Source organism: Cervus elaphus, chromosome 11 (assembly GCF_910594005.1).
Source record: "Cervus elaphus chromosome 11, mCerEla1.1, whole genome shotgun sequence".
Classification (NCBI taxonomy): Eukaryota; Metazoa; Chordata; class Mammalia; order Artiodactyla; family Cervidae; genus Cervus; species Cervus elaphus.
Window position 1 is genome coordinate 12,656,136 of NC_057825.1, and position 19,835 is coordinate 12,675,970.

The 19,835-nt window shown below is 38.3% G+C and overlaps 1 protein-coding gene across 3 annotated transcripts in view; it reads right to left on the reverse strand.

Annotated features, from left to right (window-relative positions):
• The window catches only part of RABGAP1 (RAB GTPase activating protein 1), a 162,921-nt gene that overhangs the window by 136,532 nt on the left and 6,554 nt on the right, over positions 1 to 19,835 (reverse strand). For 2 of the 3 annotated variants that reach the window (XM_043916904.1, XM_043916906.1), the window contains one exon: positions 1,264 to 1,463. In XM_043916904.1, the coding sequence (XP_043772839.1) occupies positions 1,264 to 1,413 (150 nt within the window). In that variant the 5' untranslated portion in view covers positions 1,414 to 1,463. Of the gene's footprint in view, positions 1 to 1,263; positions 1,464 to 17,779; positions 17,873 to 19,835 lie in introns of those variants that run through there. The other variant, XM_043916905.1, reaches the window with a different exon arrangement.

The window sequence follows — 19,835 nt, forward strand, 5'->3', positions numbered from 1 at the left end:
TTACCATCTGAGCCACCAGGGTAGCGTTCAGTTGGGAGAGGAGGCGGAAAAACAAGTCTTGGTTCAAATACCACAGGTTCTTTCCCAAAATTTAGTAAAAATGCTTTGAATAAACATTTCTTCAATTGCTGCATGGCCTTTAGAACATTTCCAGATGTTAATTAAAAAAAAAAAAAGTGTTACCAATTTCGCTGCGGAGTGGGTCCAGAGCTCACGCCATCCATGCTGTCTCTCTCAGTCCAGATTCCTGAGCTTACAAAGTTCTACACGATCCAGTTCCTACACATCACTGTATCTCATACTTTAGCACTTTTTATTTACTTTACTCACTCTGCTCTAATCTCTGTCCTAAAAAGGGTGGTCTTCCTTAGGATCTTTTTTATTTTCTGTCCCCTGTGCTAAACTCTTTCTTCACATTTCTCCATGAACAAGTTTTTTCTCATTTCATTCAGATCTCAGCTCAAATGTCATTCCAAGACATTCTCTAAAACAGTATACCTGCCATTCACTCTTTACCAATGTATTCTGCTTTGATTTTCTTCAAACCACCTAAATTTACTTAACATTCACTTTCCTATTTGCTTAGGGTCTGTTTCCCACACTTGATTAAGAGCTCTAGGAGAGCAGGGGACCTTGCCTGTCTTATTTGCTACTGTATGTCTAGTATTTAGAACAGTACTTGGCACAAAGTCAATACTCAATAAATACTTGTGGTATAAAAAACAAATGAAAATCAAAGTATTTTTAAAGCTACTTACATTTTAAATGACATTAACAGGTAATCTGTTTTTATTTATATCCAAAAAGAGCAGAAACAGTAACAGAGTATGGAAGAAGATATAACAGTGATCTATTTTGCTGAGAAAACAAACAGAAATGGCCAAAAGCCAGGAATTTTAAGTCCTGTTTTAGTAATTCTAAAACTTTTCATAAATAGCAGTGCTGACCTGCCACTGCCTTTACACTACATACAAAAGGCCCACAAGAATTACCTCTAATTCAATGGTAACACGAAAACAAAACTAAAATCACAAATGTTTATACTATGATCACTAATTTTTACAGAGCCAGAGATAACAGATTTAGAAGCTAATCAAATTGAATATCCCTAATCAGATATATTTGTAAAGAAAACTCTTTAGCATTAAAAAACGGTGTGATTTCCATGTTCTCACTATCATTCCATATACCTTCCTATTAAGGCCAAGTTTTGCAATGACTTAGCAAGGTTAAGCAAAAGGAACTTAGGTTATGGAGTTTTACCTTGAGTCCTGTTTTCTCGTCATCACTTCCATTATTTGTAGATGGTGTCTCATCTCCTTGCCTGGAAACCAAGACAAAATCTTCACTATTAAGAGTAGACACAGAGTCTGAGGAGACACTGATTTTTCCAACAGAAGCCTTGTCATCCATGACTCAAGAATGAAGCTCAACTCATGAATGATTAAATATTTTAAAAATGCCTGAAAAACAAAAAACCATAAAGATACTCATATAGAATGTCTGCCAGATATTCAATTATGTTCTAAGTTTTACAAATTACATATGGAAAAACTTAAATAAAAAAAACTTTCAAAATATTTTCCAAAGATTTTTGCTACTTACAGGTTAGGCTTTTTATTCCATATATAAGGGAATTCGATGAAATTCAGGGCCAAGGTAGTTCAGATTTCAAAAAAATAAACAAAAACATTCCCTTGAGAATAACTCTGCCTACCTACACTGATTTCTTCAGCATTCTGGTAACGCTATTCTTTTCAGAGAACATAAAAAAGTACTGAACTTAATGTCTATCCTTTTCTTTGTAAAGCTGCACAAACAAGTGAAATTGAAAGCACTTAAGACAATAAACATGCATGCAGGACAGTAAGGTTTTCCCAACATTGCTGATACTTATATCAAACATGTTTTAAGAAACGAAATTTCATATTAACCCCAGAGAAAACTAAATTCAGGGCAAGCATAAATTTTAGAGCAGGGAAATACTGTATATCGCAAGAAATCAGAGGTCTATTAAAAACTCGATAATCCCATCCCACAGTTTCTTAGAACTCAACTCAAAATGAACATTATCAATAAAGAAGTTTCAGGCCAAAAATTTCCAGCAAGAAGCAGAAAAAAATGTGTCAGTTATGAAAATCCATTCAATTGTTTATTGACTCATGGAATAAAACTCAAACTCATCTATCATTTAAAAATCTGGTTCTGCATATTTTGTGGCAATGTTCCCATTTGGTTGCCAAAACAACCACAGAACAAACAATACAACACTATACTCAGCTTTAACCAAGAAACAAAACTTGCTCTTTAAAAAAGTTGCTCTCGCAGTATGCTCATCTTATATACCTCAAAGAGGTAAAAATTCTGAGAATTTGTTTATTAAAGAAGAGCTCTGAAAAAAAAAAAGAAAAGAAAAAAAAAAAAAAAAGAAGAGCTCTGGATCTATGTTTTGGATTTTTAATTGAACATATATTTATTGAGCAATACACCATATGCCAAGCACTATTTCTCCCTCAAAAAGCTAACATCTGGCTAAGCACCTGGCAGCAAAAACTACACAATCCCTGAATACTATAGTTAGAAGAAAACTTACCAGTTATCAGTACTGTTAAACAGATAAGGAAATGGCAACCCCAAGAGTTGTAGGGTCATTTAATCAGGTATAACTAAAGCTCAAACCATGGACTCCTTGCTGCTTTCTATTTAAGCTGATTTCCTTGTTTAAAGGCTCAACATCTTATAGGACTATATCTAAATGCATAGTGTAGCTTAGAGATGCTTCAAATGTACTTCTGAAAACTTAAAAGAAAAATGCTCTCCTGCTTCATTCATGCAATGAATATTTCCCAAGTTTCTAGTTTATAAAGAACAAAATATGCTAAATAAGAAAAATTAGATTCTTACCCAAAATTTATAATTTGGTAGAGAACAAAGGGATATTGAACAAGTTAATAAGTACTGATTTAGGGTAAAGAAAACCATGGAAACATGCTGAAGAGTTAAGACATACAGTAGAGGAGGAAACGTCTTTGCTGAGGATACATATTTTAATCCCTTGAGGCGTCTGCCCTCATAGGCTCTTCGTCCTAAAGTGCTTCCCTTGCTTCAGTACTCAGTCAACTCCAAATAATCATTCGTGACCTAATAACCCTCCTTTTCCAAGAAGCCTGCCGTCTCCTCAGAGTCAAAAGCACTGCCCTCCTCATTTCTACTCCCATAGCAGTTTTACATTTTAACAGTACCTATTATATTGTGTTAAAATCTGATGTTGAGTTCCCTCAACATCAAACTTAATACTCACATATCTGTTTCACAGATTAGCAAACTGAGGCTTAGAGAGATGGTATAATTTGTTCAAGGTAATGGTTGTAATTTAACTGGTTAGAAGCAAAGCAAAAAACTTCCATTTAGATGGCAATGCTTTTCCCATGTGACACATCTGGGCTTTGTTCCACAACAGTCAGTATCAGATGAAGAAGTCTCTATCTTTTTTAGAACTTGTCCTTTAGGAAAGGTTTTCATGCTTAATTAGTCTTTTTTCCATGTTTTTAAAAATGTTACTAATAGTAAGATAGCAGAGGGCCTGGGAAAGTTCTCTAAAGCAATGATCTCAGAGACACTGACAATTTTCTACAATATTCTAGACTCAAAAATAATATACTTTGGTATTTACACTACGGAACTGAGAAGATTTGGCAGGCTCCAAGTTCAACCTATTTTCTTTGAGGAGGTGACAGGAAAGTACACTTTATAAGATACTTTACTGTTTGTTTTGGCACCTGAAAGTAACTGAATCACTCAGTAGGAATGAGACTTATCAAAACACTAAGCAATACAGGAGGGGTTATGTAATAAGGCTCCCCCTTTCCAGCCTCCATGGACAGAAGTGAAGAGTCAGTCCACAAGCTCTAAGGATTCTAGATAAGACCACCCCACCCTCCCCTGGTCTCCACAACAAAGAGGTACCCCAGAACTTCATATACTTCTGCAAAAATTCAAGAGTATTCACAATCTCTGTCTTGAGACCATAAGAACTAATTTTGTTGTTTTTCATCTCTACTTATACCAGCTACCACAAGAAGCTCCCTACTCTAATTCTCATGGACACTAAAGTACAAACTTCCTCCCCCCAAACACCCTCCGCTACCATCCCTCTTCCTATTTTTCTCCATACCACCTATCACTGTTTGACACATCTACCTTGTAATCATAATTTGTTTTTAAATATCATGTAAGCATAAGGGCAGGGATTTCTGCCTGTTTCATTAGCTGCTATAGCCCTAACAAGTGAAAGAATAACTGGCCACAGTAGATGCTCAAATGTGTACTAAAGAAATAGGATAAATGGCAAATAAAAGACGTAAGATAGAACCACCCAATGAGCAAGAGCAAGGCAAGAGCAACTTTTATAGACTGACAGTAAGAACAGAAGTCATTCTTTATGATGGTAAAGCAAACAGTTTAGAGTTAGAAAAAAATCCAAGTTAGTATGCTGGTTCTACCACTGAATAATGGTGTAAGCTTGGTCAAACCAAGCCTCAGTTTCCGTAAATGAAAATGGTGTACTACCTACCTCATAGAGTCATTATAAAAATTACTCTCTGTAGCACTAACACATATACCCTACCATGTGTAAAATAGCTAGTGGGAAACTGCTGGTATAACAAGGGAGCTCAACTCGGTGCTTTGTGACAACCAAGAAGGGCAGGGATGGGGGATGGGAGAGAGGCTGAAGAGAGAGGGGATATGTGCACACTTCTAGCTGATTCATGTTGCACAGGAGAAACCCAGACAACACTGTAAAGCAATTATCCTCCAATTAAGAAAACTAAGGAACAGACATGAGGGATATAAGCATATCTAAGAGCCAACTGCTATTGAAGGATGGTCAAGAGCCTTGATCATGGCCAGTTCTTTTCCATTTCACTCTTTCCTTAACTGAAGAGTGAAACCAACTCCCAATTTTAAAAGAACTAACAAATATCAACCCATTTTGGGAATTTAGAAAACAATATTAGCACAAAATATATGTAACACTTCTAGTTCCAGTCTAATTTGAAAGTGAAAGTGTTAGACGCTCAGTCGTGTCCGACTCTTTGCAGCTCCACAGACTGTAGCCCACCAGGCAAGAATACTGGAGTGGGTTGCCATTCCCTTCTCCAAGGGATCTTCCCAACCCAGAAAGCGAACCAGCTCTCCTGCACTGCAGGCATATTCTTTACTGTCTGAGCCACCAGGTCAGGATCTAATTTTTTTATACTTAAGTAAACATAAAAGAGTACTTTGTATCTCTGTGTTACACTTTACTAAAATGTACACCTTCATCTCATTTTATCATCCTAACAACTCTATCTGGGAGGCACTCAGTTTGTCTCCCTTTATGTAAGTGATGAGCCTAGACCCTTACAACAAGTCCAGTTACCAACAGGGCCAGGTTGGTGAGTGCTAGTGCAGGGATGTTTCATTCTATCTCCTTTAATAAGTCAAGTAACTTAAAATGAGAAGTAATTTTACTTAATTATGCAACCTCACGCATCAAAACCAAAGGTTCAGTTATGTTATAGTTCCCTCAGTGACAACTCTACACTCAACCATGCACCTTTGCAAAGACTGTGGTATAAAATGTACTTCAATCTTGTTGAATGAACAAAGATTCATTTTCATCCTCAATCTCCTCTTAAAACTGTAAACCTGCTAAAGAAGAGTGAAAGATAAAGAACTCGCCACGATAAGAGCTCTTTTGATAGTTCTTCAAAAGCAGTCAGCTCTTGGATAACCAGTGCTTACTTTTTAAAAACTTGAACTTTCGGACAGAATATCATCAGATAATTTGTATTTTTCTAACATTATTCAGAGCAGTAACATAAACAGTGAACTTGCAGTGGTATGAATTTGCTAATGTGCTATTAGTAGAGCAAAAATCACCTCCCAACAAGTGACCTACCAAACCTGATAAAAGAGATGTGACTGATACTTGTAATTGAACTTGACATGCTTGAGACAATCAGAATGCTTGTTTCTGGCCACTAGTCCCAGCACACCAGTTCATCTTTATTACCTAGATTTTCCTAACATTCTTCCTGAAGGAGTATTAACTCCTCCTCCACTTCAATAGGACTCCCCACTCTCACCAAGCAGTGCCTCTCAAAATCTGGCTACTGTAACTCTCACCAACCCTTACTAAACCTCATCTTTTAAAAACTGAATTCAAACCTTGTCTATGTGACATTGGGTATCTTAACACTCTGAGCATTCATTCAGAAAGGAAAAAATACACATATGTGTATGTGTATATATATGTGTGTATAGACACACATACATATTTATAAACAAATAAAAATCAACAATACAAAATTTAAAAACCTGAACAGTTCTTTTCGGTTCTCATCTTATTTTCACCGGCTGAAATAAATGAAAATGCTTATCATTTCCTTATTGTGAAACTCTTTTTGCTTCATTTTCCACCTCTAGTACCTTTTATCATTTGTCTTTCAAGTTCCTTTTTCTCTGCCCATTCTTTATTTTTTTAAATAAAAATTTGGCTGTACAGATATAGTTCCCTGACGAGGAACCAAACCCAATATCCTTGCACTGACTGGGGGTGTGGAGTCTTCACCACTGGACCACCAGGAAAATCCCTGTTCACTCTTAAAATTCATCCTCTCCTCCTCCTCCTTTCATACTTGCCCCCAGCTATCTCAGTACCTCATGTAACTTTTTTGTATGCTGATGACATTGTAGCCCTGTTTTTCTCCCTAATTTCATGTGGGCATTTGTGTTTTGTTCTGTGTTTTTTTGTTTTTTTCCTATTCAGTATTGAGTATCTGTTATGTGCCAGGCACTAGGTAAAGTGTCATGGTGAGGAAAGGTACCCTTTACCCTTGACAGGCTTATGGTAGAGAATATGGACAAGTAAACAAGTAATTACAATATAGTGCTTGGTGTAGTAAGAGGTATGCATACAGTGTTATGAGAATACATAGGTGGGATCTGCTACACATATCCCAAGCCCATCTCAAAATTGACTCCATATATCCAAAGCAGAGCCCATCTTCACACAAGCATATTCTTCCTCACAGCTTCCTTATCAGTGATTAATAACCACTGATCCAAGATGGAAATGTCCCCACCCCACCCCCACCCCAATCACTGACTCCTTTTCTCATCCTCCCTTGGAATTCTAATAAGATTTTAGTTCCAAATCGTATCCAGAATCTGTTCTTTCTTTGCCACCTCTCATGTCACTCTCTTGTATTTTATTCTCTTTCAACTTTGCTACAACGTTAAGTCTCCCTTTCTAGACTCTCTCTAGTCATTATCAAGGCCTCATAGCTAATCTCTAAAATTCAGATTTGATCACATATCCGACCCCTTCTTTTGACTGCTCCTGACTGAAAACAGAAAAATCCAAATTGTTTATATCATTAGTTCTTAAAAATCTGGAGCCAATCTATCATTCTAGTTTTATCTCCCTCTATCAAACCATACCAGGCAACTACAATTATGCCATGCATTTTTATGCTTTCAAACCTTTGCTCAAGCCATTTCTTAAGCTAGGAATGTTGTCTTCATTTCTCCAATTAGTCCTACTCCCCCACCAGCAATGCAGTGATACAATCAAATATTTAACCTCCTTTTCCGTTCTGAAATAATCCTTATTTCCCTCTAGGGCTCCTAAGGCTTCTTGTTGGCTTGCTTTTTAATTCTATCACAGAATTACATTTATCACACAATAAAATGTTATACCTCTTTTCTCCTACACTATATTGATCATTCATTTTGGAAACAATTACTTAGTGTAAAACACCACAGTAAAAACTGTGAATACAATGAACACACAATGAGTCCCCCTGAATTAACTACTTTCGGACAGGGATCTTTTAGGGTTTACTTATATTATCTTCATATGCTTGCTTGTGGCAGTGTTCAATAAATGTCACTAGATAGCTAATACTTGTTCAGTGTTTAAGTGACAGAGTTTATGGATTGTGAGATGGACAAATATGCTACACTACAAGCATGTCTAGCGGTGCAGATATGAATGACTGCGATAGAGACTAACAAAAAAAACCCACAACTACCTTGACTGTGCCTGACTAACTCTTCTTCAGGTTTCCAACTGTGAAAAGCAACTAAACACCACTGAGCCAAATCTTGGACTCCCTCTGAACCCAAACATTCTCTCATCACTTCCCTCCCAATTCCCATCATTTCCACTGCTCCACCAATGAAAAGAATGAGTACAGCTTTAGGGAATCTTAAAGACAATACTTGGGCTCCCCCAGTGGCTCAGTGTTAAAAGAATCAGCCTGCAATGCAGAAGCCACAGGTTCGATCCCTGGATCAGGAAGATTCCCTGGAGGAGGCCATGGCAACCCACTCCAGTATTCTTGCCTGGAGAATCCCATGGACAGAGCAGCCTAGAAGGCTACAAACCACAGGTTGCCAAGAGTCAGACACAACTGAAGCGACTTAGCATGCACGCACACACGGACAATACTTAGATCATCTTGCTAAATCTAAAGAGAGAACACTACTTACCAGTTCCTGAGTATCAATTATATGTCCCACACAGTACTTAGAAGCTTTACATGCATTGTTACTAACCTTTCTACTACCCTTATAGCCAGGTAGCTATAAACCTCATATAACAAACCGAGGCTTAGAATGGCTCAATAATGCGTAAGTTCACCGAGACAATCGTAGAACTTGATCCAATCCCAGGGATCTAGGTGCCTGTCCTTTTCAGGAGTGCATCTCCCCTCCTTGGTGTTCTATTACCATTCTCTGCCCATTCCAATCCATATTCTATGTTGTTCCCAGCTGTACACACAGATCTGGTAAGATTACTCTGTTCAGTAAAAGACAAGTCAGAAAACAGCAAGAGAGTCAAGTCCCAAAGATGCTTAGCTGGCCAATTCCTGTGGGTTTGTAGCTCAATAAAATTAAACAGCTACAAAGAAGTAGTATTTTAAAATCACATGATATTAATCTCAGCTTTTTTCCTGGATTTGAGGTTTGTTTCCCTGCACTGGTTTTCATACGAACTTCTCACAACATATCCCTGGGAAGGGTGGGATGAATCTAATAAAACTCCATGGAAAACCATCCCGTCTTTAGAAAAATAAATTCCTTTTCACCACTACTAATTGCTAAACAATTCAGGTGTCTTTATTTAAGTCTGACTTTTGAATTTGGTGACTGACTCTTGGAACTATTTTAGTGAGCTTAGAGAACCTATTACTTTAAGCCCTCCAAATAATTTCAGCTTAGCTTTAAAAACCAAAAAGAAAATGAAACTTAATCATCCTGGGCCCACAGCACATATAGGCAAGAAACGACAGCTTATGAAAAAGTCACTGTTAGGCAAATTTTAACCCATAACATCTGTCACAATTAACTTTAAACTATGAAGTGACTCAGCTTGATTTCAGATGAACCATAAAAGATACCTTAAAGAAACATAACTCAGTCAAAAGCTTTCTTAATTAAAAAAATTCAATCTTTATACATAAGTATTATTTTAGCCATTTTTAAGAGTAGTTTCATGGCTTTCAGTATATTTACATTTAGTGCAACCATCATCACCACCTATCTCTAGAACTTTTCCATCTTCCCCAACTGAAACTCTACACCTTTTAAATTCCAATTCCTATTCCCCCAGACAACCAACATTCTGCTTTCTGTTTCTAATAATATGACTACAAGGTACTCCATATAAGTAGTGAAATTATATGGAATTCGTACTTTTATGGTTGACTTATTTCACTTAGAATAATGTTTCCTAAGCTCATTTATGCTGCAGCATTTGCCAGAATTTTCTTTCTTTTTTAAGGTCAAATGGTATCCCATGGTATGAATATACCACCTTTTGTTTATCCATTCACTGGTCAATAAAAGTTCTAAAAGTCTAAATGTAACTTTATAGGATCTTTAGGATAAAACTCACAAAATCAATACAGAAAAATGCCTAAACACGACAGCTAATATTTTCAGTTACTATACTTTTCACTTTCTTAATGACAAATCAAGCTTTAATAAGACTTTATTTAAAGTTAACAGTCTGGTCTACTGAAAAACCAACTGGGATTTGAACTCAGTCCTTTGTGATTTGACTTGGACAATGTGATAGCTCCAGTTTTTTCACACATAAAATAAGGGGACCAAGGCCTTTTAACTCTTTTGTGAATAAGAACATCCAGGAAAGGAAAGGGGGGGGGGGCAGGAATATCAGGTGCCTCCCAATCCTAGTCCATGATGCAAGCATTATAAGTGTCATTTTTACAAAGTAACTGAGAATCAGTTAAGTTAAGTATCTTACCTTGAGTCATGTATTAAGTAAGTTTGATTCTTGGGATATCTATATTTTTATGATTCCAAAGTTCACACTCTCCCCTCTATATCTTGACATTTTAATGAAAGGTACAAAAAGAAGTGGGGATGAAATGCACATAAAACATTCATTTAACTGAGTTGATTATTGAGTGCAATACTGTTGACACCTGAAAAAATAAACCATATAAGTGGTTTTTCCATGTTCCTACGGCTATTTCAGGAACCAGAACTCTAGTTTTTTCCAGAACTCTAGGAATGCTGGCTTTATGCCCCTTCAACACAGTATCTCTGTGACTAAATATTTAAGTTATTTGGATGCCATGACCACAAAAGAAACCCAACTGTGGGAACACAGGGAAAATTAGTTAATGTTAACATACTACTCATTCAGAAGGTCAGATTATATTTCTAACATCAGTAGTATGCATTTTTAAGCATCCCTGTATTTACTTTTTCTGGAATGGATTTCTCAAGCATAACATAATTTACACCAGTTTTGTAAACATAAAAACAAATATTTTTAAACAATACAGGATTTTCTAAAGACTTTTACATTTGGTGCAACCGTCACCACCACCTATCTTTAGAACTCTTCCATCTTCCCCAACTGAAACTCTATACCTATTAAATTCCAATTCCTATTCCCCCAGGCAACCAACATTCTACTTTCTGTCTCTATGAATCTGACTACTCGAAGTAATCCATCTAAGTCGTGAAATTACATGAACTGGTTTGTAATGTACTGGTCATAGCAAACACCCTCTTCCAACAACACAAGAGAAGACTCTACACATGGACATCACCAGACAGTCAATACCAAAATCATATTGATTATATTCTTTGTAGCCAAAGATGGAGAAGCTCTATACAGTCAGCAAAAACAAGACCAGGAGCAGACTGTGGCACAGATCATGAACTCCTTATTGCCAAATTCAGACTGAAATTGAAGAAAGTAGGGAAAACCACTAGACCATTCAGGTGTGACCTAAATCAAATCTCTTATTATTATACAGTGGAAGTGACAAATAGATTCAAGGGATTAGATCTGATAGACAGAGTGCCTGAAGAACTACAGACGGAGGTTCATGACATTGTTCAGGAGGCAGTGATCAAGACCATCCTGAAAAAAAAAGAAACGCAAAATGGCAAAATGGTTTGTCTGAGGAGGCCTTACAAACAGCCAAGAAAAGAGAAGCTAAAGGCAAAGGAGAAAGTAAAGATATAACCATTTGAATGCAGTTCCAAAGAATAGCGAAGAGAGATAAGAAAGCCTTCCTTACTGATCAGTGCAAAGAAGTAGAGGAAAACAACAGAATGGGAAAGACTAGAGATCTCTTCAAGAAAACTAGGGATACCAAGGGAACATTTCATGCAAAGATAGGCCCAATAAAGGACAGAAATGGTATGGACCTAACAGAAGCAAAAGATATTAAGAAGAGGGGGCAAGAATACATAGAAGAACTATACAAAAAAGACCTTCACGACCCAGATAATCACGATGGTGTGATCACTCACCTAGAGCCAGACATCCTGGAACGCGAACTCAAGTGGGCCTTAGGAAGCATCACTACGAACAAAGCTAGGGGAGGTGATGGAATTCCAGTTGAGCTATTTCAAATCCTAAAAGATGATGCTGTGAAAGTGCTGCACTCAATATGCCAGCAAACCCGGAAAACTCAGCAATGGCCACAGGACTGGAAAATGTCAGTTTTCATTCCAATCCCAAAGAAAGGCAATGCCAAAGAATGTTCAAACTACCACAATTGCACTCATCTCACATGCCAGCAGAGTAATGCTTAAAATTCTACAAGCCAGGCTTCAACAGTACATGAAGCGTGAACTTCCCAATATTCAAGCTCGATTTAGAAAAGGCAGAGGAAGCAGAGATCAAATTGCCAACATCCATTAGATCATGGAAAAAGCAAGAGAATTTCAGAAAAACATCTACTTCTGCTTTATTGATTACGCCAAAGCCTCTGATTGTGTGGATCACAGCAAACTGTGCAAAATTCTTAGAGAGACGGGAATACCAGACCATCTGGCCTGCTTCCTGAGAAATCTGTATGCAGGTCAAGAAGCAACAGTTAGAACCGAACATGGAACAACAGAATGGTTCCAAATCGGGGAAGGAGTACATCAAGGTTGTACATTGTCACCCTGTTATTTAACTTACATGCAGAGTACATCATGCAAAATGCCCGGCTGGATGAAACACAAGCTGGAATCAAGATGGCAGGAAAAAATATCAATAACCTCAGATACGCAGGTGACACCACCCTTACGGCAGAAAGCAAAGAGGAACCAAAGACACTCGATGAAAATGAAAGAGGAGAGTGAAAAAGTTGGCTTAAAACTCAACATTCAAAAAACTAAGATCATGGCATCCGGTCCCATCACTTCATGGCAAATAGATGCCGAAACAATGGAAACAGTGACAGACTTTATATTTTTGGGTTCCAAAATCACTGCAGATGGTGACTGCAGCCATGAAATTAAAAGACAAGCATCCTGGAAGAAAAGCTATGACCAACCTAGACAGCATGTTAACAACCAGAGACATTACATTGCTGACAAAAGTCCATCTAGTCAAAGCTATGGTTTTTCCAGTAGTCATTCAAGGATGTGAGTTGGACCATAAAGCAAGCTGGAAAAAAAAAAAAAAAAAGAAAGCTGAGTGCCTAAGAATTGCTGCTTTTGAACTGTGGTGCTGGAGAACACTCTTGAGAGACCCTTGGACGGCAAGGAGATCCAGCCAGTCCATCCTCAAGGAGACCAGTCCTGAACATTCATTGCAAGGACCAATGCTAAAGCTGAAACTCCAGTATTCTGGCCAATTGATGCAAAGAACTGACTCACTGGAAAAGACCCTGATGCTGGGGAAGACTGAAGGCAGGAGAAGGTGATGACAGAGGATGAGATGGTTGGATGGCATCACCGACTCGATGGGACATGAGTTTGGGCAAGCTCCGGGAGTTGGTGATGGACAGGGAAACCTGGCATGCTGCAGTTCATGGAGTCTCAAAGTCAGACATTACTGAGCAACTGAACTGTATTTACTTTTTCTGGAATGGATTTCCTAAGCATAATAGAATTTACACCAGTTCTGTAAATATAAAAGCTAATATTTTCAAGCAATACAGGATTTTCTAAAAACTTTTCCTGTTTTTAGGAAATTACTCTATATAGTTCCTTCTCACACATAGTGAAAAAGATTAATCTATTCCATTTAGAATACCAACCTGTCTATATCTGGATCTGAAATGTTTAAACCAGGTGAACTTAATGCAAAGCAAACAAATCATTTGCTAGATGACCAAAGCCTGAGATTAATGCAGTAAAATGGTTTCCCTTTTTCATGACTTCTGATTTTCAGGGGAATGTGTGTAGACAAACCATGAATGTTTAACAGAAGACACAGAAGTTTTCTGAATCTTTTGATGTATGAGTGCCCTGGTCCATATTTATACAAGGATGGTGGGGCATTTGTTAAGAGTGTTGATTGGGGGGGGTGGTGGACAACCAAAAAACATTTACTGAGCACTTTCACTCACAGCACTGGAATAGGCACCATGTAAGAAAATAAAAGAATTCACACATACTCAATTTAGTGTCAGAGATTTCTGTTTTAATTTAATATATATTATCCCTTTATTAGGGGATAGTTTACAAATTGTTTTTTTAACTTTATTTTTTAATTGAAGGATAATTGCTTTACAGAATTTTGCTGGTTTCCGCCAAACATCAACATGAATCAGCCATAGAGTACATATGTCCCCTCCCTCTTGAACCTTCCTCTCTCCTCCTCACAGATGCTTTCAAACCTGTCCAAAAAGATCTTTTCTCACAACCAAAAAGCAAAAATATAAAAATAACAAATAGATGTTTCTGCTAGGGAAGAGTTTCTTAATCTAAGAATTAGCTTTAGAGGTTACAAATCAGATTTTTCGTCAATTCATGGAGAATTCAACAGGTAACTACGATAAAGCTGTAACCATTTCTCTTTTGCAGGTATACTAGAGAAAATCATGTATCATAGCAAAAGAGATTTACATGACATGTCTCTATTCTCACCTTGCCGGAATCCTTTCATCAGCATATTTCAAGGGCATAAGAAAGTGTATTAATCTATAGTAAAAATACTAAAACGTTTAATTCATAGTTCTTAGCAATAGTGTTATACAAACACCCAAAATTTAATCCAATTTAGCCTTAAATACTATCTCTTAATACCCATGACAACACTTAAAATACACTCCCAAAGAAATATTCTGTACATCAGTTCCTTTTTCTGACACAAGGGGCCACCCTCAGAAGCTGGAAAATAAGATGATAATCAAAGATTCTTGATTATAACTACCAAAGTGTATATAAACAAGGGAAAATGAGGAAAAGAAATTTTAAAAAGTCAAATTATTGTTAAGCTTTAAGGGTTAAGAAAATTTTATTAAAGTTATCACAGAAAGTAATTTGCTAATGTACCTTAAGAGATGTCATATTTTATTATGCAGAAAAAATTATTGCCACAAAGATTAACAGATGCCAAGGAGTTGGGACTTATTACATAAAAGCTGATGCAACTAACTGGAGATAGGTAACAACCATGCATTAACTCCAAAGAAGCCTAAACCTCCAAATTTAGCACCAGGCCACACAAATGAGAAAATATACTTCAAATGTTTTAGAGCCAAGGTAATATATACCATTTAATGTGAAGCATGAACTTAAAAATAAATTTAGGGTTTTATTTATACTATTTTATGATCTACAGAAAAAGGGATTTGGGGTAAAGTTAGGCCTTACAGAACTCTACTTGATAGAAAAAACAAAACCTTCAAAAAGTTCTGGTGATTACCTCAGAGTAACACAGTTGCTCTGGCAAGAGGAAACTTCCAAGCTAAACTCTATAAACTAAACTGTTCATGACTTGCAAACTACCATATTTGGTCAGTCTTTACACATGAAGAGAAACAAGGCAGTTAGGGGTCAACAAGAGTGGTTATAATATAAGTTTAAATGTCTATCCAGTATCGTTTTGGATTACAAGTTTTCTGAAGAATAGGGATCTTAGGATCAACAAAAAACTGGAGAGACTGGGAGGGGAGACCAGGTAACTATCTTACGCAAAAAGAAACAGCTGTTAAATTCATATGTTTTATCAGGTATACCTGATAGCCAAGTCCTTAGCCTTAGATTTTCTTTCTTTAGAATCTAACTATGGTAAATCAATAAAACAATGCAGTTACATACAAAGCACTCAAATGCATGCCGAACTTTGCTTTATGAACACTGGTTAAATTAGCACTTCTTTAATGTTTGAGTTCTGGCTCTAAGAAAGATTAAGTTTTACATACATTTATTTCACATGCTTGAAAAGTGCAGTATCTGGTTATGTGGACAACTGCAAAGATAACACTTCTGCAGCCTATGTCAGAACCTCAGCACATCAGCAACTATAAAGACATCACAGTAGAACTGACTTCAATTATTTTCTGAAGCCGGTACTCAAAGGGCACATGGTAAAATAATCACTGTGAAATGGTGAGACCTTCAAAGTAGGCTTCATGTCAGCTGGAAACACTTCAACTAAAAATGTGCTCAATAAAAGATAATGACTTCTCTAAATAAAAGAATTTGGGCTGTAAAGTTTAGCTAGAAACGTCCTCAATAATAGAAAACGACTTCTTTAATGAACCAAGGCTGTATGGTTGAGATATGTTTATGAAAAACCATGCTCCCTTATGTAGATAACGTGCATAATACACTTCTTCCAACATGCAGTGCCAGAGATAGGAAACAACTGCCTTCACTCTTGCAGTCCCACTAAACTACAATTTTATCCAGGTTAAGCACCTGCAAATTGCTAATAAAGCACTCTGCCAAAATCAACTATACTTAACATTTTTTAAAAGTAAAAACAAGAAAATCATTATGCAAAAAAATGCCAAACTGTATGCAGTTAATAAGTACCCAAATGTATACCTTAACAGCGATGAGCTGAGCTAGTTAACTGTAAACTAAGTCATAAAACTGAAACGAAAAGGAACTGTGTACCATAACATAGCAATAGTTCAACTTGAATGACAAAGTTGAATTGATAATACGTATTGAACCCATTACTAATAAATACAACTCAATCGTGGACTCATCTTATTAACAGAAACTGAGGTCTACAAAGGAAGATTTTAAAGAACTCTGTCCCTTACTCATTTTCAGTTTTTAGTAGGTAAACCCAAATAAAACCTTAAATATACATTAAAATAGCACCTTATACACGCTAGAATTAAGGCCAACAGTTCCTTCGTTTAAAAACGAAAACGTGCACTCCTTTGGCACCTAAGTTTTTCAACTTTCTAAATCTCAGTTTTAATGTGACAAACTCAGCTCAATTCACTGTTTTTTTCCCCTCCTAAACAAAGCAGCTGGGATAGACACACACTCGCGACTTACTACTCCAGTCCCACGTATGTGAATACAGGTGTTTATTTGAATGAAAGTATCAAGTGGATTGTGAAACCCTGTTTCCCAACCCCGCCCCTGACAACAAACAAAAAAAACCCTCAAAAGATCTCCAATTCAAGTCGAAAGACGATTGAAACTAATGGGGCACTTATAGCGTACCAACAGCATGGTTTGCTAGGGCTTTTGCTTCCAAGATAAAGGAACCGTAAGTATGGAGATGACTGTAAAGGCAGTTGCAGATAACAATCCGAATGTTAGAAGGGACACCAAAGTACCACCAGGCAATGGACAGCGAACTCCTGGAAGTCTGGGGAAATCCTCGGGCTCAACACCTAAGCCCTTTAGGCTGCTGGGAATCACGATACAGCAACGAGGTACTGGGGGCAGACACTTAAAAGAATCTGGGAAGACGGGGCTACTGGGGACACTTCGATAGCAGGTGGGAAAAGGAGACGGAAAGGCCAACAGGAGATGGCAGACCGACACTAGAATAAAGCAAGCCTTTCAAATCAGGCGCAGCCCAGGAAGCTTGCTTGAGGCCGAAGCCAGCCTAAGTCACAGGTACAGGCCCAGGGAGCAACGGGGAGAAACTGAGGCGGAGGGAGCAGCCAAATTCTCAAACAGGACCTCTCCCCAAACATAAAAAGTCAAGAGACAAACCGCCTTTGCAGCAGGGGCGAGAGAGACGGCCGCAAGTGCACCACCGGGAAGGCATACACCCACCCAGACAGGGGGAACCGGTTTGGGCAGGGGCTGTCCGAGCGTTCCCGCTTGCGCATGCGTCCTCCCCCCGCCCCAGGGCCGCTGCTCCCCCTCCCCCCAATCACTGCTCCCCTCAGAACCCGGCTCGTCGAGGGACCTGAACGCAGTCTCGCCGGCCCAGCCCCGCGGGATAAGAACACGGCTTGGCTCGCCGCAGGGACCGTCCGAGGATCCCCCCCGGGCATGGTGGGTGGGAGGAGGAGGAGGGGAAACGCGGCCCTACCCGACCCGCCGTCTCCTCCTCCGCCGCCCGCCGTTCGCCGTCCCGGAGGCTCCGCCGCCTGGGCCTCCCCAGCCGCCCTGCCCCCGCCGTCCCCGCCCCCTACTCACGTGAGAGCGCTCCTTCCGCCCTCCGCCCCGCCTCCTGTCCTGCCTCATAGGCCCTTGGCAAAGCCGAGTCGCCCCATTGGCCCAACGACAGGCGGCGGGGGCGTACTTCCCTTCCGCGGACCCCACCTGGGGCTTTTGGCCCGCCTCCGTATTCTGCGCCTGCGCGGAGTCTTCTCTCCGGGAGAGGGACTCGTCTCTGGCTTGAGTGTGCGCGCGAGGGCCAACAGTGACTGGGACTGGGAGCAGGATTGGCGGGGGCAGCAGGCTGGGTAGTACCTGTTGCGCCTGAGGTGGGTACAACCTTGCTAGAGCAAGGGATTCCTTCCTCACCTTTAACGTTTAAAAGCTGTTTCTAAAGTCTCACTTAATGATGTTAACCCAACACACCTGACCTTTATTGAGGGCGCAGAAAGTGCCAGGGATGGTCAACAGGTAGGTTCCTTTACAGGTATGTTACTTGGCTTTACCACAAACCTTGAGAATGATATGATTTTTCTCATTTTGTAAATGAATCCAGCCTAAGGAACAGGATTCCGTCTAGAAGTCAACTTTTTAACTTTGAAATCAAGGGTGACTGGCTACAACACAACTACCTTGAGACATTTGAGACACACAAAATAGAACAAAATGAACTAGGTTGTTTCAGAGTGCTACTCAAAGATGGGGCTGGGATTTTATTTAAAAGCCACACAAAAGTGATAGAACAGCAATAGAATCAAGTTGAAAGTCCCTCTTCTGAGTGAACTTACAGTGTAGTTGTAAACAAAAATAATGACTATTAAAAGTGCTAATTAAGTCTTGACAGTTGATGAAATATTCTAAAGCCTCTCCCTCATTTTCTTGATTCAAATCATGTATACTCTTTTCCTGCTAAATGAGTCATTCGCAAAGTTTTCCTGTGGATAGTGCATCTAAATCAACCAGACACAGCAAAAAAAAAAAAAAAAAGCTGTGCTCTGTTGCAGTCCTCTTTGTGACTTGTCTATTATAATAGACTTGGCTGCACTCCCACAGTAAAATAGCTTTTTTCCTTCTCCTTACACAGTTATGTAACAGAAATACACACCCATTTTAACGTATTTAAATAACAGATATAACATTACGAAGAAAGCAAAATCTCCTGAAATCCTGACACTCTGACAAAACCACTTTTAATAGTTTGGTGACCATACGTTCATGTATTTCTTGATTTACATGTGTTTCCCCAATATATACATAAATCTTAACATAATCTTTTAAATAAAATTTTATTACAGAATCACTAGAGTATGTCCTGGAGAAAAATCCAAAACAGGGACAACCTCAAATAAAACAAAAGTATCAGATTCTCACTACAAATATTAATAGTTTAAAACAGTCTTCTTTGTGTCTATATATTGTTTTTCAAAATGAGCTCACATAATGAAACAGTCTGCTGTATTCAACTAACAGTATCTACCTTAGCATTTCACTAAATTTTCCTCTCATCTAATTCCTAGATCTCATTCAAATTTTCTAACAACCTAAAAATATTTTTACAGCTGGCTTTACCAAATCAGTAATATCATTTCAGTAAATTTTCCTCTCATCTAATACCTAACTATAGTCAAATTTTCTGTTGACCAAAATGTATTTTTTACAGCTAATTTTCCCAAATCAGCATCCAGTCCAGGCCCACACACTATGTCTGGTTGTGATGCCCCTTAAGTATTTTTTAATCTAGTACTTAAGAAAAAATTTTGAAAGACACTGGCTTATTGAAGAAATTAGTCCAGTTGAAGTACAAAATTTCCTATCTTCTGGATCTGAACAGTTGTTTCCTCAGGAAGTCACTGAGTTTGTTTCCTTAGACCTTTAATTTCCTGGAAAATGGAATTTATATCTCAAGCTCAATAGATTGATGTGGTAAGCTGGAACCAGAATGTAAAAGTCCCTAAATACTAAAATAAGGAAAATGAAGTTCAATCTTT